At 32.5% G+C, this 24,157-nt stretch overlaps 2 protein-coding genes across 5 annotated transcripts in view; both read left to right on the top strand.

Annotated features, from left to right (window-relative positions):
* Nucleotides 1-1,159, top strand: part of LOC145331444 (3-oxoacyl-[acyl-carrier-protein] synthase 2-like) — a 32,136-nt gene extending 30,977 nt beyond the window's left edge. Inside the window, exon 15 of the mRNA XM_080176090.1 lies at nt 378-1,159. Within this exon, the coding sequence (XP_080032216.1) occupies nt 378-518 (141 nt within the window). The 3' untranslated portion in view covers nt 519-1,159. The remainder of the gene's footprint in view (nt 1-377) is intronic.
* Nucleotides 1,160-1,543: 384 nt separating this feature from the next.
* On the top strand, nt 1,544-22,480 carry LOC145331445 (regulation of nuclear pre-mRNA domain-containing protein 1A). 4 transcript variants are annotated; one of them, XR_013883731.1, is made up of 15 exons: nt 1,544-1,665; nt 5,453-5,515; nt 6,574-6,646; nt 9,616-9,698; nt 14,407-14,458; nt 15,147-15,212; nt 15,382-15,507; nt 16,252-16,357; nt 16,815-16,872; nt 17,504-17,597; nt 18,246-18,305; nt 19,731-19,796; nt 20,700-20,801; nt 21,496-21,623; nt 21,797-22,480. XR_013883731.1 is itself a non-coding variant. In XM_080176092.1 (15 exons), exons 1-14 carry the CDS (start codon nt 1,565-1,567, stop codon nt 21,556-21,558), a joined length of 1,113 nt encoding a protein of 370 aa, XP_080032218.1. In that variant the 5' UTR covers nt 1,544-1,564; the 3' UTR covers nt 21,559-21,593; nt 21,797-22,480. The 4 variants fall into 4 exon arrangements, 2 of the variants coding, with proteins under 2 accessions (XP_080032218.1, XP_080032217.1); XR_013883730.1 differs by having other exon boundaries at nt 21,496-21,635; XM_080176092.1 differs by having other exon boundaries at nt 21,496-21,593.
* The last annotated feature ends 1,677 nt before the right edge of the window (nt 22,481-24,157 follow it).

Below are 24,157 nucleotides of genomic sequence, written 5' to 3'. Positions count from 1 at the left end.
CCCCCCCACTCTCCACCAATTATGATAAACAATAATTACTCCTTGTATGCCACCTTATAAATTCAAGTCCTAAATCTTTCCTCGAATAATGTTAAGCTTACCAATGACAGAAATAATTTAAAGCTTTAGTGTATATGTAATTTACATTCCAATGTCCTTATTCTTTAGTTTGTACAAGGCCTAGCATCTGTATTCGACGGGGCAAAGAGAGTCTAGAAAATAGCTTAAAACCATCATAAGTTTTAAACGTTAAAATAAAATAGCCTAAAACCATCACAGAAACTATTTGAAGCTTTCCTAAAATAGAAACCCAACCGGTTCAGTAGTTATTGACATTTTAAGCATCTTACTATATTTTATAACAGGATTAATTTCAGGATAAAGAATTTACACCTCCTCCACTATCCAGCAATATTGAAAATAAATCCTCTAATCTGCCAAGCAGACTGGTTCTTAAGAATTCATTCGGTTTCGGGGGAACTAACATCAGCCTGCTACTGGGAGAATTAATGGAATAATATCAGAGAAAGAAGGATGACAAAATTAAATGTTTAATTGCGAAAGTACTCTATAAGTGTCACTTTGTCTGCGAAATTCTTACACCATAATTACCACCCGCTCATTTCTTTTCAACCTTTTCTTTCTTCACCTTAAACACCTACTCTTCCCTCTCTTCCGTTTTCTGTTCCCTATCTTCTCTTTTTAAAAGCGAAGCTTTTCTGTAATAAGGGTCGGTACGTACGTCCGTTCGCACCTTCGTCCGGAACAGTTAGCTCTCTTCGTTGATTTAAACAGGTTAGAATTGTATGATGATTCCTATAACAGTTAGGTACGACTTGGGAAGCTCAGAAACTCTATAATAGTTACCAGAAAGTCCGTACGTCCATTTAAAACTTGCTAAGATGTAAGTTGGTTTTTAAACAGTAACATGTATTTAAGCAGTTTTACAAAAGAATTACTTAGGTACAATTTGTTTGTTCTTATACATTTATATTCTGATAATTCAATTTTAACACTCTGCAAGTGTTAATTTTCGATCCAACTGTTTTAGAACTTTGCTTTTATGAATGTTGGAATTTTTGTTTTATCAGTAGGTATTCTTAAAACTTATTCTTTACTGGTCCTATACCCCTGTTGAATATTTTGAATAACTTTGAAAATGTTTATTTATAAGAATGGATTATTGATTTAAAGAAAACAATGTTATATAATATAAGACTGTTTTTTAATATTTATTCTTATTTATGACTCTGAAAGCTCTTAGTTTTACTTCTAATTAAAAACAATAGGTAGCCAATTAATTTAAATTCAATAATAGATTTTTTAAAATCTTCATTAATTTATATTTTTCTTTATGCCCTCCCAGTGTGATGTGATATTTGGAATTTCTTAAGCCAATTAATTCATATTTTGAATAACTTAAAGAACAAAAGTTGTTATATAAAATAGAAATCTATAAAGGAATTAAGTTATATCGTTTGTTTATTAGTTTATTCATATCAAAGTACTTATTTTTTTATAGAAATCTTACAAAATTTTATATTTCAGAACAAATAAAAATAAAATGAGCGCATATTCTGATGGTGAGTTTGAGAAACGACTGGCCAACCTAAAAGATTCCCAGAAAGAAATCCAAAGCATTTCAACCTGGCTGGTGCATCATAGGTAGCAAATTGAAATTTATGGTAAAAAAGTTGTAAAAAAAAGGGTTCCAGGACAAACGCAGGAGTCCCAAACGTAGGAGTGGACAAACGCAGGAGTGTAAAAATATTAATTTAATTAAGTATTTCTGTACAGATTAGGTTAGGTTAAGATATGAATGTACAAAGAAGCCTTCCGAAGGGGTCAGGCATTTAAAAAAAACCTGTTAGATGGTCTAAAAAAGAAGTTAGGTTAAGTGTCCACTCCTGCGTTTGTCCACTCCGACGTTTGGGACTCCTGCGTTTGTCCTAGGACCAAAAAAAGTACATGACAGTACTCAGTGGAAACTTTAGTTATTTTTTAACAGTCAATAAAAGAATTAAGCATTTCTGGTGCTGCCATTTATTTTAAAATAACTGTCTAATAACTGGTGGGGGAATTTTTTTTTTTTTTTTTGGGGGGGGGGGGTTGTGGGTGTCCCAACCGCCAAGAAAACAGGTAGGGAGGGGCTCCAAGCTTGTACTGGTACCCAAAGTTTTGTTAACATGTTGTCACTTTCGTTTGTTTTAAGTGTTTAAATACTTTAAAATATTTTCTCATATTCATTCGAATCCGGTGGATAGGAACCGGTTCTCATCCATACGACAAAACTATGTCTAGCATCGTATTATATCCAGCTTTCTACGAATATAGAAATGTACAATCATAAGATTAAAACCAGTTTTTTTAGCCCGTGCCTTCGGAAAGCGGTTTATAATACGATGAAAGAAATAACTATTATCTTGAATGGTTATGTATAATACTTCAATTAATGATTTAAACTACAAGAAATTTTTTAATTATCGTTGGGGCTGTATAACAATTGTTTTCATTGTCTTATCCCTTAAGATAGTCTTGGTTTCCATAACCGAACTAATGCATGCATGATTTGATTACAATTGATTTCTTTTATTTAATTCTTTTCATGAATGTATCATTTTTTCCATATATTTCTGTTATTCTTAGAATTATACATATGACAAAATATTCATTTTTTTATTTAATATTATTGTTCCTTAAGTCCGAATTGGATAGGTAAAATAAGGATAAAAACATCCATAAGTAGCGAAGTACAAAAAAATTAAAATAAAGCAGATTTTAAATAATTAAAAAGAGAAGAGAAAACAAGGATGACAACATCCATAAGTAGCAAAGCACAAAAAATCGTGGATGGAAATACGTAAAAGTAGATTTAAAGTGTATTTATTAAAAACAAGAATAGATTTATTGGAGAAAATAAACTCGAAACCTTGTTTTATTTTTAATGATGACGACGGTCAAAGTAGATTACATAAAAGATTCTCATAACAATGAGAAAAATTATTTTGATACTGATGTCCCAAAAAAGTTTGAAAATTGGACTAAAAACACCAAATGTATGGGAAAATGTGTAAAACAAATAAAAATAGCCAAAAACCTGATAAAAGGCAGTCTGACCGCCATGGTTGTTTTCTTTAAACGACGGGAAATTTAATTTTGATATCTATAACTGAAAAAAATTTGAAAATCGGACCATAAACACTGAAGATATGGAGAATAATGTGAAAAAATACAAAAATAGCCTAAAACCTGCAAAAAGGCAGTCTGGCCGTCATGGTTGTTTTCTTTAAATGACGGGAAATTTAATTTTTATATCTATAACTGAAAAAATTTTGAAAATTGGACCATAAACACTGTAGATATGGTGGAAATGTGAAAAATACAAAAATAGCCTAAAACCTGCAAAATGGCAGTTTGACCGTCATGATTGTTTACTTTAAACGACAGGAAATTTAATTTTGATATCAATAACTGAAAAAAATTTTAAAATCGGACCATAAACACTAAAGATATGGAGAAAAATGTGAAAAATACAAAAATAGCCTAAAACCTGCCAAAAAGCGGTCCGACCGCCCTTGATGTTTTATAGTTAATTGTGCTCCTTAATAATAAGAATGTTGTCAAAAAATTTCAGCTGTCTATCTTTAATAGGAGCCGAGAAAATCACGTTTCCCCTATTCTGTCTCATGACGGACAGACGGACGGACAGACGGACGGACATTGTGAATTATAGAGTAGCTTCGCTACTAAAAAAGAATACGCAAAAATTCAAAGTAAGGGGGGGGGGGTTTAATGCAACCATCTCGTAATCAGCAAATGGCACTTAGAATTCGAATTTCCATCTGAACTTTTGCCTGAGTAATCCTGGGTAGGTCTTTTTTTCCCTATATCGAATATAAAGTTGAAAAAGTAACAGCTGGCGGCTCAGCCGTTTAGCTATTTCAGGGTAAATCCATCATCAATTACGTAGGAATCAACTTTTTAAAACATATATTTGTTTAACTCATGTTAAATGATAGCAATAACCATTATTAAAACTTCTAGAACCGTTTGATTACGTTTTGGAGTGGCAAAGAGTATTATGTGGATATAGGTTTCGTGACTATAATGCATATACTATAATTTCTGCACTATAGATAGCTAAAAATGGAAAAACGGCTGAGCCGCCAGACGTTAGCCGTTACTTTTCCAACTATTTGCTCACTGATTACGAGATGGTTGCATTACCCCCCCCCCCCCTTTATGAGACATGAAATCTTTAAGATGTAAATGTCTTTTAAAGCATGACCAACATACAGGTGGACGAAACAGTGTTTACCATAGATGTGCTTATCTCATAGAAATCTTCACTGAAAGTTTCAGCTGTCTATATAATAGACATGGTGATTTATAGAGTAACTTCACTACAAACAAAATGAATAATATAGTAGTAAATAACAAAAGTTGTTCTATAATTTGATAAAGAACAAAAAATATGTTGGATCTGTAATAATCATTTCTGCTCTTGTGCATCACACTATCATGCCTTCAGAACCGCAAATAGGGTAATTCATTTCACATATTTTCTGTAAAACAATGTGTTAGCAGTTAGTCCAATGCGCTTATTAAGTCAAACTGTTCTTAATTATGAATATTTCATTTATATTCATTTGGTGAAAATTAAGAACAGTTTGACTTGATAAGTACTAACACACAACTTTATGGAAGATATGTGGAAAAAATACCCAATATTATGAGACACCTGCCATACTTGGCGAGAGTGAGGTAATAAAGAGTTGCTCCCATGTGACAGCTAGTCATTTTATAGTGTGCTTGAACGTGGAGCTTCAGCTGACCCTAGTATAGTTTCTGTACAAAGGAGTCTTAGCCTATTCCATGACTATTTATGTACAAACTTTATCAAACAATGGCTATTATTACAAACAACAGAACATATTTTCTTTAATCTTATCGAAATTCTTCATTTTATGGCTTTGTTTTGCAATAATCGCGAAAGTGATTCCACAACCTATTGAGTATATTAGGGAAAAATATTATTTTCGCAATGTTTAGTAAGAGTACGCCAAAAGCATACTTTCTCAACCTACTAATGTTTATTCTGTAATTAGGATATATTTTTGTTTGTATGACTATCCGAACGACGTACTGTCTTAAAACGATCACGTTTAAATATCGAAATTTGCTATAATTTTTGCTTTTATATACTTTTTACATTATAATAATACTGGCCGCTACGCCCATAGCCTCTAGGAGAGGGAGTAAAAGGTTAGGAAAATAGCCAAAAGAAATTTTAGTCTCATTTGATTTACATATAGCCATCCCAAGACATTTTAAAGCTTCACTAAAAAGTACATCCAATTCGGATCAGTATCTTCAAAGATCTTTCCAAGACAAAAAAAGCATTACTAAGTTACTACGTAGGATATTTATTTTAATATTACTTTTTTTTCAGGGCTCACAGTCGGGCAGTTATCAAAGTATGGTACAAAAGTTTTAAATCAATTGACAAGTCGAGGCACAACATTTTAACATTCTAATTTAAACTTTTTAGATTGAGATTTGTTTCATTATAAAGTTTGAAGTTAATTATTTATCTAATTTTTGTAAAATTAGATAGATAAATCGACATTAATGTGTATTTCTAGTTGAAGTCCGATTTGTTTACTTTAACTTCAGTACAAGTTATCCCTTTACTCGGGGATCTTAAGGGATAAGACAATGGAGATAAATCTATGTACATCACAAAATGTAATAAACAAAATTAACTTTTAGGTATAGATTAAGATTGTTGAAAATTTTTGGACACTCCTAATTCGAACCAAAGTCAAATTAATTTACCCTACGTTTTATACTCTTGAGCCGACAAGAATAATTGTGACTTAAGTTCGGTACTTACTGCCGAGCCCTGCTTTCATTCTCTGATGTTTTTTTTTTCTAAATTGATAATTTTGACCATTTGATTGATACACAAAATTTTAGTTTTCCTTGTATTATAAACAAAAAAAACCGCAAGCTAATATTTTTTTCCCCCTGTCTTTAGAGAATTTTCTTTTTGTTACAAAAATGATATTTTTTTCTGCTCATTTTTCGTAAAGGTGTGTCTTTTAAGACCTAAAAACAGGAGTAGAACGCTAAGATTTGGAATGGCCGTTGCTCTAATGGCCTTACAATATGGAATTGTGAAGATATGAAAAATGAAAAAAGGCGGAGGTAGGTAGGTTGTGCTTAAATTTCGTAAATGTGTGAGTTTTAAGAATTTAAAATAGAATTGAACTCTAAATTTTGTATGGCAGTTGCTCTAATAGAGTACAATATAGTACATATCCACGTTATACCCCATTAAAGCAACTGCCATGTCAAATTTTAGAGATCTATTTCTATTATAAATTCTTAAAACTCACACATTTACGGAATTTTAGCACAACCTACCTTCCCCTTTATACCTAACCGGGTTTTTTTTATCTAAAGATGATTTTACTCCAATAGAATGTTTAAGCGAAACCAATTCAAGACTTGCTATTTAGATGGAATTATATGCAAAGGAAAGTGTTAAAGTGTTTTGTGTGTGAACAGAAAACTGACATTTATGTACCTTGCCAACGATGTTGTACAGAACAGCAGAAGGAAAGGACCCGAGTATGTTAAGGTAAACTTGGTCCAGTATGGCTACGAAACCGATTGATATCTGCTGGATTAGAAATGTTTCTCAGCCATATTTAAAAATCATGTATAGTAGTATCGTATTACAGACTATTTCACGAATTCCCATTAGATAAAAACATAAAGTTAATACCCGTTTTGTTACGTGACGTGCAAAAGCAGGGTGTCCACCCTCTATACCACCTTCACAACTTAAAAGTCTACACCTTCCTGATACACCCCCCTAAAAAAGCCTAGGCGAGGGTGTCAAGGTTAAAAAAGTCACACACACCCTTAATTAAAAATTAAAGGGAGAGTGAAAAATTTAATTTACCAGTCAAAGACACTTTTGGAGATTTTGATAATGTTGAATATGAAGGGGGTGGGAGGGGGGGGGGTATACATCAACCTGACATTAAGATAAAATTCCTCTTGCTGTCTATAATACACCTGGATTGATTTTTGTTTAATGGAGGTGGCAAAAATTTCGGTTGCGCTTCGCGCATCCTCATAGGTAAACTTTTTATGTTAGGAAACTTGATTTTAGCAAGAGAAAGGGGTGGATTACTCCTGAAATAGTTTATATAAAGTAGTAATGATTTTTATGGTCTGTAGCTTAAGATTTCAATAATGACTAAATTCTCCATTAGCTTTACATGGCTCCGTGGATGGTTTTAAGCTATTTTATTTTAAAATTAGAATCTTGGGATGGTATTAGGCTGTAATTATTATTTCCATACAAATTTGAATACAGGGCACTTTAGATGCTAGGGGCACAGTCGCTAGTAGTCAATACAAAGTAGTAGGTAAGGTTATTATATTTGAAGCAAAGGATCTATTAAATAGTTGGTCGAATTAAGCTTTGCTTTTCAGAAAAGTATCTTATAAATCATTGAAAAACCTCCTAAGGCTAGGGGGTCAACCACAATTTTCCAATTCACTCAAAAACTTTGACCAAAATAATTTGTGTTAGATTAGACATTATAATTGTAAATAGTTTTGAAACTATTTAATTTCCACAATTCTAGGAAATAACAAAAAGTATAGATAACATACAATTTATGTAATAAAACTATTATATAATACAATGTTGTTTGTCTGTTTGTAACACCTTGGAATTCACCGAATTTCACATTTTACTTTTAAATCTAATAGACTTTTTAAACGTACGACTTCTTGCTTTTTAAATTTTTTGTTTATCTTCAGGAATTAAATTAAGAAGTGCTAATCTATATTATTAAGTGGTTTAATTTACGGCTTTTCCCATTTTAAATTTTGTTTACATAATCGACTTTTTCACTTCAAGGTCTTCGCTACTATCTAACAATGTCGTCTTTGTTACACATTTACAAAGTTTCAATAACAGTTAAAAGTTTATGTTTCATAAGTTGATGAGAAAAGTTTACTGTCGAGAATTTATTTATTGTTTTTTTTACCACCTAGGCCTAGGTAAAATATCTACATTATATTAACCAGATGGAGGAATTACTGTCTGTCTGTTCTTTAGGGTCACTTAGATACGTTTAATTAAACAAAGTTATAATGGATGTAGAATATACGTGGATATTATGAAAGTGGAAAACTCGTCAATTTAGCTTGTTAACATGGAACTCATTTTTTGGTCAGTTCGTTCATCCAGTAAGAGGGGAGCGGATGGGGTAATGGGTGTGGAAGGGGAAATTCCTATTTTAGCTAGCTACGTGTTTCACTTTATTAGGGAACATGAAAATCTGGTATAAGATCAAATTAAATAATATATCCATTGCAGGATGTCACACCCCTTTCTTTTAGCCCCCTACAATGTTCTTTATAAGCTGTTTTTAAGTCATAGATGCAGGAAGTGGTTAGATAAACTTTGGGGCAAGATACTCTTCTCTCAAAATTAGGGGTGGCAATCCGTCTAATTTTTGGACCGGATTCGGATTCTTACAAGAATCCGTCTAAAAATAAAACGCATTCTCCGCGGATTCCGTATTCTTATTTTTGACGGATTCCGGATTCTAGCAATATATTAAAAGACTTTAAAAAAAATTAAGGGATTCAATTTTACCGGGTACTGGGCAGAATCTAAAGCTGTGTTTTTTCATATGATATTTTCATAGTAGATTTTCTTCTATTTCTAGACCCTACAGCGGCCAAAATGACTGTTAAAAATTAAAATATATATTCGGACCAAAAAAACTCAATGCGCTAATTTTAGCCTAACAATTAAGAATCCCAATCCGCTTTTAAAAAACTGATTTCGGATTCCAAAATTGGCCAAAAATTGGGCGGATTCGGATTGCCAACCCGTCAAATAAATTTCACTGTGTGCATGGAAAATACGATCCTTGTTTTGTTTATCGCTTTGAACCTTACCTACGATTATTTATATAAAAATCAAACAGATTACATCGAGGTTACAATTAGATGCATTTGCAAACTTTTTTATTACCTATCATAAAACTCGCATGTTTATAGTAGATTATTTAATTTGTTTGTTAGGTTGATTTGTATGTTTTCATTTTTCCCGCGATGGTTTTAATTAGTGTTACTTTGACTTAACGAAAGCGGTTGATTGTTTTTTTATTTTTATGTGTTAGGAATGGTATTTTATTATGTATTGTTGGCGGCTTCGCCTTAGAGGCCATTAGGGGCACTTAAGGTGGGGAAGGGGAATTCACCCTCCCCCCGTAATTTTCAATTGTAGTTTTAAAATGTTGATAGAGCAATAATTTTTGGGGGAGGGGTCGATTTCTCTTAGGAGGATGGTGGTCCCTCCCTCAAAATAGGTATATACCTTCTCAGAACCTATAAGATGTTGTATTGTAAAGTAGAACCATATTGGTTCAACGGGAACACTCAGAAACAGACAAACATCCTGTTATATATCTCACAGAATTGGGGCAGTTTTTCAGACAAACTTTTTTTAATCTTTCAAAGTCAAGGTAGAATTAAAAATAATATAATTATGTCAAAGATCAAATCTTTGTTTAGGAATATGCCATTATTCTGCAGAAAATTTTCCACCATTTGGCCTCTTTGAACTTGGAAGAAAAAATTAAACAATCTTTGGGAAGGTAAGAATTTAATTACTAGTGCAAGTTTATGCATTAACTGGCGGCTACGCCCCTAGAGGCCTCTAGGTGTACTTGAAGTTGTAGGGGTTAAATTCAAGACACCAACTCTTAATTTTTCATTTTCTTTATATAAAGAAAAGAAAAAAATTATTAGAGAGGATTTTTTGTTTCGGGGCGGGGGATGGAGTACCCTCCCCCCAAATACTTAAAATCTTTCTCTGGACTTATAAGAAGCTGTAAAGAAGAATCATATCGGTTCAGGGGTTAGTCATAAAAAGAATACTACCTTACATAATAGGATTTGAGATTTGTTTAAAACATATTTTGGCAGATTTCACATACCTATGAAATTTGCGTAAATTTTGCAGAAATGTGAATCAAACGAAATGAATTATTCTGATTCTCTTAATGGATTCACAGGAATGTAATTTATACTTGATTCTTGGAGGCTTTCTGGTACTGAAATGATAGCATAGTGCCAGTTCCATATATCATAGATTAGTATTGTGATTTCGTGTTTATAGACATTTATGGAAACCAGTTTAAATCAAATAAACATTCAAATGTTTCTGTAATTTCAAAGTATAATGTTTTAATACATGTGCTTTAAAATACTTTTCAGTATAGCTTCGAAACCGATTAATATCCGCTGTATTAGAACCAGTTCTCAGCCTTACTGAAAATTTATTTATAGGGTCGTATTACAGACAATTTTCCACAAAATTTTAAATTATTACCGAAGGCCCGGACTTTAATCATTTAATTTTTATGTTTATATCTGCGTTGAAAGCTGTCTATATTACGATGCGATAAATTACTTACAATTTCTATCGTTAGCAGACAAACCAATGAACAAAAATAGCATAATATCGCTCTGCACTTTTAAAACTAAAATTGTACCTTAAGGGGCAATTCTTCGTATTTTTCACAGTAGCTTTTCTCCCATTTCTATCCCCTTTGGGGGGTTCTAAGCTTGCGGGGCCAATTGTCTATTATCTAACCCAATATAACCTAACCTAACCTAAAATAACATAAAGCCATTTTAAAAATACGACGAATCGCCCCTTAAGGAGCCTTGCCATTTTCAAAATTTATTGTAGCTAAATATTTGTATTCAACATTATCTAGAAGTTTAAACAAACATTCCGCGTAAATCTATCCTAAAATTGTTTAAACACAGAATACTAAATATGGACATACTTACATTTTAAGACTTAAATTATAAGGATGCTTCTAAAAGTTATTATGTTTAAAATGGATGTATGGACTTTCTTGAATTGATTATAGAGTTCCTATGCTTTTTTAAATTGTATCTAACTGTTACCGGAAACTCCATGACAATTTTAAAACTGATAGGACAATTATAACACGCTAAATTAATTTTTTGGACCGACCCGTACATAGAATATCAGGGATCTACAGGGATATGACAATTGCCCAGAAAATGGTGTACATCCCCAATGGTGATCCAAAAAAATACCTTTTCTATACAATACAATTAGTTGTTGAAACGTTTGGGCAGTTAACTTAATAAACTAACCAATCAAAATTAAGCAAAAGTTCGCAAAGTTGCTAAGCAAACGAATTAGAAAACGTTATTATAAAACTTTGGGGACTAGTCCAACAAACAGCCCATCGTACCCTCCCTCATTGGTTGAATATACTTTATGTTTGTGAATATTCCTTAAAACATTTAGTATATAATTAAAACTCGTGGAAAGACCTCATTTATACCTATTTAATTTGAAATTAAATTAAAAAATTAGTCATTCTTCAAAGATTTGTAAATAGTTATTTAAGATTTTATATTTAAAACAAGGATGACAACATCCATAAGTAGCGAAACACAAAATCTATTATGAAATAACAAATGGCCAAAGTGAGTTATAGAGCAGATTATCTGTTTTCATAACGAAGAAAAGAAAGAGAGAGAATATGCAAAAACTTAAAATCACGAAACCTTTAAGAAAAGTTTCAGCCTTGTATCTTGAATAGAAAGACATGTTTCCCCCACTTCGTGACTGACGGACGGACGGACAGTTAGAATTATAGAGTAGCTTCACAACTTTAAAAAAACAATATAGAGATGTAACTAAAGATAACATGATTTAAAATAAGCTTACAATCCAAATTCAATATTAAATTTATAAATCCGAGTGACATCTCTATTTTTCTTGTTAAGCCAAAAATATTTTATATGATAGTCTTAGAAACTTGATTTGACATAGGTACTTGAAAAGAGACATTTTATTTTTTATAAACTACCAGGGTTGGCATATCGGGCACTTCTTTCGATAACGGGCCGCCCGATTGCCCAAAAGTGTTGTGAGCGGTTTTGGGCATCCTTTTAGGCAAATGTCGTAAAAAAGCATATAAAAAGGACATAAAATAGCCTTAAACCGCCCGCCCAATATGCCAACACTGTAAATTACCCTAACCTATTTATTTAAGTTATAGTTTTGCTGGTAAAACGCCTTTTGTAAGCACCCATTGTAAAGGAGTAAGAATTTTTGTTTAGCTTAAGATTTCAATAAGAACTAAGTTGTTTGAGTATTCCTTATTAGGGTAGCTTTACATAGGTCTAGGTATACCTTTAGGCCTCTAAATTCTAGGGTCACAGCATCTAGCAATGTGCTAACCTGTTTTTCTTGCTTTTGAACATTTCATGCTTGATACGATTTAAAGTCACCACTTTTAAAATCTGTCTAAGCTTGTATGACGTCTTTCTAAACATACTTAATTAAAGTTCTATTTTAAAAAAGTTACCCGAATTTATTAGAATGCTTAGTAAATGGATTATATAATATATAAGTAATTTTCAGTGATCTAAAGAGATAAAACAATTGCCGATAAATTGATGGACTGTAGATTATAATTGGTGGTATAAACATTTGGACACTCTACTTGATGAACCAACCAATCAAATTAAATTAAAGTACCTAAAGTTGTTGATTCAACGAATAAGAAAACGTTATTACAAATTTTTGGGGATTTGTGTAATGAACAGTCCAATGTCCCCTCCCTCTCCGAGTAATTCTATATATGTGTCACATGTAAAGCAACTCATTTGAATAAAAAGGTCGATAGCATCCATAACAGTAGAGCTTAATAATCAAATTGTCAGACCTATAAACATTGATCACAAGTAAACACATGATCAATATTCAACATAAACAAAAATTCCATATAAATCCATCCCAAACTTGCTTTAGTACTCAATACTTAATTTACTTAGTAAGTCGGTAATTTTCGACATTCCTTCATTAAATGACCTTTATCTTCATGTTCTAATCGACTGACAGAAAAGAACATAAAACTTAAGTTGTTCGTTATAAAATTAAAAAGTATATAAGCAATTTTTTGTGAGATGAATTTTTAGGGTATTTATTGGGTCTCAAAGTCGGACGACAAATTTTTTTGACCTTTGATAACATCCTTTTCGGGCCTGTTATTCTTTTCCGAGATCTTTGTAATGGTCTTAGTCTCATTTAAATTTTTTATCCTTTTTTTTCAAAAAACTGAAAAAATACCGGATTCGCCAGGCATTACCCTACGCTGTTTTCATTGTACCTAACTCCTACAAGAATTATTATGCTAAGTTTAAATTGACACGGACGGACGGTCAGACCCAAATTTTATTATAGCTTCGCTTTTAATAATATATGGAATCTTGTTGTAGACATGTTGTTACATAATCACATCCAGGGATATAAGGAATACAAAATAGTCTTTAAAAAGAGGGAAATTTTTTTTCTCGTATTCTCCATTAAGTTATGTGTTAGGTACCATTTTGTCAAATGCGCTTATTAAGTCAAACTGTTCTAAATTATGACCAAATATATATATATACAATAAAATGTTCATCAATAAGAACAGTTTGACTTATTTAGTGCATTTGATTAAACGGTAACATACAACTATATTGAAAAAATAACCCTCTTTGTACTAAAATAATAAAAAAAACTTTTGATAACGTGTTTTCAATTATGTATGTACATTTTTTAGTACAAAGTGGGTTTATCTATACTGCGTGGCTACCCTTTACCTAACCGAATCTTACCTGACCTATAGAAATAAGAGACACTCTGAAAAAGCTTCTTCTCCCCTTTGATTTTATAGGAAGGGAGGGGGGGGGGAGGTTTGTCTGAATAGGCACACTTCGAGATGAAACCTCTGTTAAATCTTCATAAGGATACATTTATTGCCAATATTTTATCAATATATTTTAATTCTGGTATGATCATATTGAGATTTTTTAATAGCCATAAAGATATATTTCAAACATTTTAAAGTGTCTACTGTCTTATCAGGCTTCCATCCAGAGATACTGTTTTAACGCTTTGTCATTTGTTTTTACAGTGTGAATTTATGTTGTTGTTGGGGGGGGGGGGGGGGTCGAAAAACAAAAATTGATCAATAAAAGGGTGAATGAAGCGTAGTATGACTTTGACTTACTTATTATAGGAAATACTTTATCAAACAGGGGACTTGCACTAAAAATTTTAGCCCTCTAGCTCTTATAGGAGATGAGATAATGGGGGGGGGGGGGGAGTTCAACACCCCCCAACCAATGAAGGTGCAAAAAGGGATCTTTCGACTTAATTTACATATGCCTTTATTCCTTGTAGTAAGATGATATAAGATTAAGATATGTAATTAATGTGTATTGTGTATACTGTATACTTACTGTATTGTCTTTTCATTTCAGGTTAATTAATATTTGGGGAGAAAGACAGATATTTGAGAAAACTTTGCTCCAGGTCATATAATCTTGTATATTTTTATTAATAGATTCCTAAATGCATGAAAAAAGTTTTTGAGATATTTTTCCAATAGATTTAGTTTTGATTTATGACCGTATTGCACCTCTCTTTTAAATCTTTTTGTCCGTATTTACATTCAAGTTCTTTTGTGCTCCACACCTTAGGAATGTTGTTATCCTTGTTCATTCTAAGTTTTTATGTACACTTATTACAAAGTGTGTGTACTGTGTAGGTATTATAATAGTATGTATGATATCAAGGACGTCCATGCTTTTTATTCAAGGGGATATAAAATAAGGTTTTGGAGGAGGGGGGTAACTAATCATTTTTTAAGATTTTGAGGTGGTTAATAAATGAGGGTCGTCTATGTTGTACAAGTATAAAAAACTTATGCTGATACCAGCGGTTGAACTTTTGGCCTTTAGGAGAAAAATATATACCTATACTAGCGGAATACATTTTCCAGAATGGCTTCGAAATCGATTAATATCTGCAGGATTAGAACCGGGCCTCAGCCATACTGAAGAATCTTTATTACAGACAATTTTCCACGAATATTAAAATAAGAATTATAATACCAATAACAGTTTTGTAAGCCCGCGCCCTTTGTCCCTCCTTACAAAACTAGATTGAATAATTTTTCTAAAATACGATGCGATAAAAAAAAAACTATTCTTTTGTTTAGAGTGTGGAGAAATTATGGTCACAGAAAACAAAATCTTCACTGGATACGAGTTCAGACAGCCTTAAGGTAACTTTCATCTTTTAGTTTTACTTTTTTTAAAGCTTAAAGAAACCACTAAAATTAATCTATTGAAGTAGTGGTTTGGTGTATCATCATTGGGGAGGTACATCAATTCGGCCATTTTCCTATCCCTTTAGATCCCTGCATCTTTATAATCTTTCGTATTTATTTCTAGAGTTCAACCCCGCGAAGAAAATCATCTGGCCCCAGCAGCGCTCAAATAGATGCAGAACGACGCAAATCAGATATTGATATTGATGAAATGTTGGAGAGTCCTCTGCGCAAGCTTAATCAATCACAGGTTATTATTTATAAAATTTTAATATTTACTAGCGGCTATGCCGCTGTAGGTCTCTTTGTGAAGTGGAGGGGTAAAAGGTAAAAGAAAAAGGTATAGGTAAAAAATGTTAAGGGGGCTATTTTTTATGTATGGCAATTTCTCTTGGGAGGTTCAATGGTAGTACTCTTCCCCAAAATAGCTATAAACCTTCCAAGGAAATATGAGAAGGTTCATTTTATATGGGAACCATATCGGTTCAGTGGTTAGCGAGATCATTTGGTAGGGACACGCACACATTTAAAGATTTACTTTAATATTTACTAGCAGTTACCTCCCTGTAACCACTTGTGAAATGGAATCTGCACTTTATTTTGAAAAAGAAAATTATTTTTTTTTAATTCATTTTTTTCTGGAAGCAATTTCTACTACTCTAGGTACTTGCTAATGACACTCGTACAGATAGAAATCCTATTACTTTAAGGGACATTTTAAACTTGAAATAATAGATAAAAATCTGCCCATGACTTATATGAAACTTATCTTAAATAAAGATCTAGATTCATGGTCCAGTGGTTAGCAAAATTTTTACGAACAGACTAAAAACCTTACTACTTTTTATTGTAGGTTAAAAAATAATTTTATCTCACCCACCCCCCAATTTTTTTTTTAGCTCGGACGTCCTCGGGACCTCGATTACAATTGCATTTCACTGACGTAAGTTTCATTTGTTAAAATTATCAGTGTATTATTTTCTTTAATATTAAGGAGGACAGTAATACAAGTATTAGCCGACTCTTACTGGAAGATTCTACAACCTTGCTGAGCCCCAGACTTGGGTCCCCGGGATCTGGTGACCCACCTGAACCTGAAGGAATGTTCCATTACAATAGTATAAGTTACTTAACAGAATTTAAATTAAAAATTATAATTTTGTATAAGTTTCTTCAACCTAAAGTCTCCAGGAATGTAGGACTGTTCTAACCCTGATACTACCCAAAGACAGTAATGAAGCTTCCCTTAAAGGATTACCCTAACCGGACCTTGAATCTCATAAAAAAATCTTAACTATTTTTAAATAGGTATAGACTGAATAAATACTTCAAGTACATTGCAAAATTATTTAATAATTTTGCAAAAAAATTACTTCAAGTAGTTATCATCATCCAATTATCTTATTTTTTTATTATCAAAGAACACTTAGTCTAAGCTAATTATAAAATTGTTGCATCTTTAAAGTGAATTAATAAGAGAATAAATAGAGATTAGGCTCTAAAATATTGCAAATAAGATAAAAACTAAAAATGTAATGTATAATTAAACCACCCCAGAGCTTATCCTTGCCCTGCAGAACCTGGAGAATGCCGCCAGCAGTGATGCTGAAGTCAGGTTGGTCTAGTTATGCCTTTTTGTAAAAAAAATAATGCTTCATGATCATTTATATGGTCTTGAAGACTTATTTTATATGGGTACCCAAAAAGTTTGTCGGTGTGTGTGTATCTTTTGTTACCTAAAATGTTCGTTACACCAATAGAGACACAAAACTGTACTAAAGATAATCTAGATACATACATTCTAAATTAGCCAATAAGAATCTGTAATTATTAATTACACTCTAAGTTTCTCGCTTTATTTGGAAAATTATTTGGAGCATCTAGTCATAAAACATATTGAAGTCATACTGGTCTAGTTTTAGTAGCGAAGCTACTCTATAATTCACACTGTTCGTCAGTTAGTCCGTAATGTTTTGGTGATAATGTTATTTTCTAGTTTGTTTTTGAAGATAGACTTCTAAATTTTGTTATGACATATGATGCGTATCTAACATATATACAAAAGCTAGCAGAGTTTAATATTATGTTGTCAAATCGGAATCAATGTAATTTAATTGTAATATACTATAATAGCATTAAGCACAATTTTTAACGTTATGACAGTCGAACCCACCACATAACTTCACTGCGAGTGGACGTGTTATTCGCTTCGGTATCGAGATAGATAATCTAATTATAATTTTTAGAGAGAAGATAGCTAAACTGCCCCCCGAGGTATCAGAAATAGCTAAGCTGGAAACTATAACCTCAGCCACCCAGGGAAAAGCTCTTCTAGTTCAGGTATAAACGTTAACTGACGCTTTCAAAGATTTACCTTGTTTTTAAATAAATTGAAAATAGTGTGGGTTGCTATATTATATTTGGAACTGGGTTGGGTACCCCCCGTCTTGATTTTCAATGTATTAAAATTATTAAGGGGGGGGGGGGGGTAAGTATATATTCAACAGGAACTTTGGGTGAAAGAACCCTTTAACCTGGTTGTGGACCGTATTAAAAACACGTGTATTGTTGATATTTTGATGGTTGTTCAAGGGCCCATAAAAATGGAATTAACCTAATAAGTGGATCGCTGTCTTTGTGTTTGACTATTTACGTGTTTAAATCTATGCAGAATAGCTTAGTTTTGTTTTGCCTAAATTAATGGTATGACTGTTCGTTTAAAAATTACATCTACTTTACATCTTTAGATGTCAAAGGAGCTAGTTTATTAATAGTTATTTCTCGCATCGTATTATAAACAGCTTTCCGCGGATATAAAATGTACAATTATAATATTAAAACCAGTTTTTTTAGCTCCAAGATTTCGTCGGGAACTGGATTTAATACGAGTCTAGACATAATTTTTCAGTATGGCTGAGTACCGGTTCTAATCCAGCGGATATTAATTGGTTTCAAAGCGATACGGGAATAAATATTGTTTATTATAAGGTGGAAGAAGCCTCGTCCCTACTCAAGGATTATAACGCAAGACTACAAGAAGAACTAAAGGTAGGAATTTTTAAGAGATTTAATTACACCGGGTACTGTGAAGAATCTAAAGCTGTTTTTTTTATATTTTCTGATCTCTCTACTTGATGGTGTAGGTGGGGAGAGATGGGGGGGGGGGTGGTGATCTTTGCCTTCAAAGAGGGGGGGGGGGGCTGAAAGAAAAAACTCAAGACGCTAATTTTAGTTTAACAATTAAGAATCTGAATCCGCTATAAGAAACGAAATCAATATTCGGATTCTGGATTCCTAAATTGGCCATAAATTGGGCGGATTCCGGATTCGTATTCGGATTGTCAACCCAAATAAAAATATCTTAAGTTCCTTGCTCCTCAATTTTTTTTATGTTTTCATAATATTTTACACGAATATTAATGAGGGGAAAAATTAATTCATTATCCATTGTCCTATCTCTGTATATCCACGCAGGGATCTAAAGGGATAAACCAATGGACGATAAATTGATGTAAGTCCAACTTTCCAATTATAATGATAAACAAAAATACCCCCTTTGTAGATTACAATTGAAGGTTGAAACGTTTTGACACTTAACTTAATAAATCATCTAATCAGTACCCAAAGAGTCAACGAATTAGAAAACGTTATCATAAAAACTTTGGGAACTAATGTAATAAACAGCCAAATATCCCCTCCCTCCCTCCCAGATATCTACGAAAAACAAACACCACAAGACAGTTTATGGTTAATTGTTGAAAACTATTTATTTGTCCTTCAACTTATTGATTCTTACTGACGTAAAATTAAAACTTTCATACCAAAACTTTTATATTGATACAATATCTAGCTTTAGAACGTTTGCTTGGCATTTTTATTTTTTTTTATGAATGTTATTTAAATTTTGAAAGGTTTTTAAAACTACACTTCTATTACAATATTTCACTACATGAAGATATACTTCATTGTCATTTCATTTTGTCTCATGTGAATCAAGCAATATAAGCTTGGTCGTTTTTTTAAGTAGACAAAGAGAAAAGAAACTCAGAAATAAAAAGTAACAAGCAAAATAAGCATACCCATAGCATTTTATCCAATCGTCTTAGGAATCAACAGGTTGACTAAAAGTATAGAGTTGCTACACTTCTTTATCGATACCTTATCGATAAAAGAATCTTAAACTATCTCGGGACCTCTGTGATTTTTTCCTTAAGTGGTTCAGAGGTTAGCGAGATCTTAACGGACAAACAAAATGTATAATTTGATAAACAAGCTGCCTACTAAGAATTTGAGGGATCTTCTCCCACCTTATCTTAAGAGGCGATATAATCGCCCCCTAAGAGGGGATATGTCACAGTCTCTTAAGATAAAAGGCGGTAGCATCAATGGATGAAGAATATACGTGGATATTATGACCGTGATAAAGGGCGGCGGTGTCACGAAACCAACTGGAGCCTAATAAATTTATTTCAGGAGAGAAAAAGAGTTGGAAATATGGTGAGTGAGTTCTTGTCAGCACAGAGAGAATTATTAGCACAGGTAATTGTTGAGCAGCTACGCTTTAGTTTATTTCTTTACTCTACACCATGAAAGGCCTGTAGGGGCACTTAAGAGAGAAAAGGGGGTTAAGGCAAACTCACACTGCAAATTTTAGTTTTAAGCAGAAATAGAAAATGTTTTGTGTTTTTAAGGGCTATTTCTCTATCAAGGGTGTAAGTAGAGGTGTAATAGGCGCTAGTTTTCGAAACGCCGGACGGATGTTACTCGGTGTCAATTGTAGAGAATCTTTGCTTCTATTCCCAATAACACAGAGGTTATATTGGCAAATACTTTTCCAACTTTTTGTTTGATTTGAGGAAAATATACCTACCAAGGATTACTCATGTAAAGTTTGCCGTTTGCGCATTGGTTACGAGATTGTTGCATTAACCCCCCCTCCCCCCTTATTATGTTTTCCTAAAATAGATATATTTACAATATTTTGGGCTCATCAGTATAACTCAATTCATCAGAGTTAATTTTGCACGTGGCGGGGCTTGAACCGGGAACCCTTAGATTACCAGGCCAACACCCTACCCATTGCGCCATTACCCCATGACGAGTAAGGAATGAAATTTCGACCAGAGAGCTCAACCAACTTATGATTAGTTGGGGGCCTTGCACTTATGGCTAATTAGTACGGTTTTTCATTCCCCTGATAGTGCTCTAGTTCAGCCTAATACCTGACCAAACGAGCTTATATATCCATAAACACAGTGTTTCGCCCTTTTAGGGCTCATCAGTATGGCTCAATTCATCAGAGTTAATTTACAATACATTAATATTAGAGGGAGCGCAACCATTCTTTCTATAGGCCTGTCCGCTAAGTATATTCCTTCAAAACGGATAAAACATACAGACAAACAGGCATCCTACCTCTTAAATATAAGAATTATTTATTAGGCAGAAGAAAGGCTTGAGCAATATTATGAGAAGTTGGAGAAAATGAAAAATATGGAAGCTGACCTTAAATCTCATATTGAAGCTTTGCCAGATATCCCAGTGGTAAGTTTGTGTGTGTGTGTTTGTGTGTGTGTGTGTGTGTGTGGAAGCAGACCTTAAATCTCATATTTAAGCTTTGCCAGATATCCCAGTGGTAAGTTAATTCTCTGATTCAAGTCAGATGAGACAATCGGCTGTTAATACACTAGTCTCCAAAGTTTCATAATAACGTTTTCTTATTCGTTGGATTAACAACTTTAGGGACTTAAGTAAATTTTTATTGGTTGTTTTATTAAGTTGAGTGTTCAAACGTTTCAACCACTAATTTAACGATACGGCAGGAATAATTTTGTGTTTCATCATTCGGGAGGTACGTCAATTTATCGGCCATTGTCTTATTCCTTTAGATTCAAAGAATTCAAGGACTAAAATGTGATGTAGTACACCCCCAAAATAATCATTCTTGTAAATTAACATTATTGTTGGAAAAGTGAGGATATTTATTAACATCCAATCAAAGTGCGCAATGCTTTTAAAGTTAGGAATGAGCATGTAACTTAACTTTATTTACAAATATATTTGAAAGTCCAATGTCCCGTCCCTCCCGAACTTTTGTTGAATTGCTTTTAGGACAAATACATAAGCGCAATGACGTACAATACAGGCTTTTTATTTAAATAAATATCGACCATGATGATTTTATGTAGGATTTTTTTCAGAACAAAAATACTTTTATTAAACTTTTTTTTATTTTCAGTTGCCTAGCTCTGGAGGGGGCGGACTAGATTCCTTACCAAGAGGTGGAGATCTTTTTAGATAAATCAGTTTACAAAGTATAATCGGATAGTGCCTTTCGTAACATCGCACCTTATGGGGCGATTCTTCGTATTTTTCACAGTAGGTTTTCTCCTAGTACTAGTTCCTGCGGGGGGCTCTAAACCTGCGGGGCCAATTACCTTACCCTGTGGGGCAATCACCTAACCTAACCTAAAATAACCTATAAAAAGCCATTTTAAAAATACGACGAATCGCCCCTTATGGGGCTATGTTACGAAAAGGACTATTCCCGTATAATCTTGTATTTTTGGGCATATAATTATTGTATACACTAATGATGATAATAATTTTTTTTTAAATGTATAAAAAAAGAATTTTATCACTCATATTAATAAGAAAGTGGAGTTGATTCTTTTTTTTTGTTTTATTCTGTATTTTAAAGTATACACTTTTGTTCATTTAGTTATAGTATTACCCCTACAAAACTTTTCTTCGTTTTAAAGCCTTTATTTTTTGGGTGGCTGTTATAAATAATGTTGTGTTTTTACAGTTTTTTTTTTGTTTGAATTAAACCGTTTTCTTTGATATAATTGAGAATTTTTTCCAAAATGTATAGAAGTAATTAAATCCGAATTTCTACTATTTTGATTAGTGCTGGAAAAAAAATAAATAAAAAAGTATTCACATTATCTATCATGAAATTCACTTTTAACTGCAATTTATATCAATAATATACTTAAGTGGAAATTCATCGTAATAATTTTTCTATAAAAAATATATTATTCAAATACCTAGAATGTTTTTGTTCTTGTTTTTGTTTTTTTACACAAAAAAAAAGAATTTGTTATTTTTTGCAATTTATAAGCTTACTATTTTTTACAATTCTAATTGTACATCGTACAAAACACCTATTTATGAATGATTTTGTATTTAAGATTTTTTTTGTAGAAATAAACTTAAAATTTTGTATTTATTTTCTTATTTCATCCCCATATAAAAGTTACAGGATGTGTGTCTGTTATGTTTTTTTTGTACCGAAATATAACAACAGAGGTGGATTCTTTAAAAAAAATTGCCCCACTAATCGCTTAGTGGGGCAAAATTGTTTTCGTGAAAAATCCTCTAAAATCACAAAAATAATCTACAAAAATTAAATAAAATATAATGTCAACAACCCTTCTATGATTTTGTTTATTTTTTGTAGACTTTTAATGTGATTTTGGTGAATTTTTCACGAAAACAATTTTGCCCCACTAAGCGATTAGTGGGGCAAATTGTTTTAAAGAATCCACCTCTGGTGTGGCTCTCCTTTTCAGTAATGCGTTTTATGGGTCCTTGAAAAGTTTTAAAACTTTTCATAGGGAGGTTAACACCACAATCCTAAGAAAAATTTCACCCTGGTCTGAAAGGGCGATGCTGATAGAAAAAGAAATGCAAGGGTGTATATTCTGCACAAGATTCATTTTCCCCTTCAGATAAATTTTTTTTCCCTCCTAGTTTTTACCAGCAAGGAATTGGAAATATGGAAAAATATTTTAAGATATCTTTATTTTATTCATATTATACCCCCCTCTAACATATCCTTTTTTTTCACCAAGGAGAGAATACAAATGGAAAAAAAAATTTTCAGTCCTCTTAATTTTTACATACCCCCCCCCCCCCCTACCACACTTTTTTTATTTTTTTTACCCCTCCACCCTCCTAGCAGGGTCAAATTTGCAGAATATATACCCCTGAAGGAATATAACATGCCTAAAAGCGATACTTTAATTATTTCAGACCAAGGATCCATAAAAGCAAATCCCTGAAACTGTAGGACAAACGAACATTATAACTGAAAAATCTGATTATAAATGTATAAGTCTAAACAAAATTGTATTAAATATGTTGCTATCTGATTAAATACAGGATGCTGGTTAAGGAAATGCTTACATTTTAGCACTTGATTATAGAGATGCTGTGCTTATAACATTGTACCTTGTTGTAATATAAATCAGTATTTTAGAATTCTGATAAATAGGATAATTATAACACACACAAAATCTTCATTCCAAGTTAAAAAAAAACAATATGTTTTAAATTTCTGGTAACGGTTATAAGTTTGAATAAGAGCCAACCGTTTTTTGCTTTCCCTAGTGCTTAATTTTTACCAAATGTCTCAATAAATCTCCTCTCGAGTTATTCTTGATTTGGTTGAAAATTGTAGGTACAAAGTTAAGTATTAAGTTTCTTTTTATTCCCAGTTAGTAGTAAATAGATGCTCTTATATTTAAGCTTATTTGTAGATAAATTATTTTGAATTTTATAATAATAATAATGATTATTTAGTGCTGCCAGGTACCCCCTAGCTTAGGAGGTAGCACATACAATACTCTAAATTGCTGCTATCCATCGACAATTTAGAGTTTACAATTTGAAATTTAATCTGATGCAAAATAAAATAATATAGACTAAGAAATTAATTTTTAACCAATTATTAAGTGGAGAAAAAAAGAAAATTTCAGCATATGCACCTAAATTTTTTTAGGGGGGGGGGGGGTCGGAGGTAAGTATGTTAGACGTGAGGTAACATCCCCCTAAAATATTTATAAATCTTCCTGGACCTATAGGAAGCTGTTTTCGAGATCATTCGCTATAGATAG

This window comes from Acartia tonsa, chromosome 11 (genome assembly GCF_053477335.1).
Source record: "Acartia tonsa isolate MP-2025a chromosome 11, ASM5347733v1, whole genome shotgun sequence".
NCBI classification, from domain to species: domain Eukaryota; kingdom Metazoa; phylum Arthropoda; class Copepoda; order Calanoida; family Acartiidae; genus Acartia; species Acartia tonsa.
The sequence above is the reverse complement of the archived record's forward strand: the minus strand, read 5'-3'. Positions and strand labels throughout refer to the sequence as shown.

Excerpts from the sequence above, each read along its gene's own strand:
- LOC145331445 (XM_080176092.1), top strand. The coding sequence starts at position 1,565 with ATGAGCGCATATTCTGATGGTGAGTTTGAGAAACGACTGGCCAACCTA. Across the intron at positions 14,459-15,146 it reads TTGAGAAAACTTTGCTCCAG|AGTGTGGAGAAATTATGGTC; the intron begins GTCATATAATCT and ends TCTTTTGTTTAG. Across the intron at positions 18,306-19,730 it reads GACTACAAGAAGAACTAAAG|GAGAGAAAAAGAGTTGGAAA; the intron begins GTAGGAATTTTT and ends AATTTATTTCAG.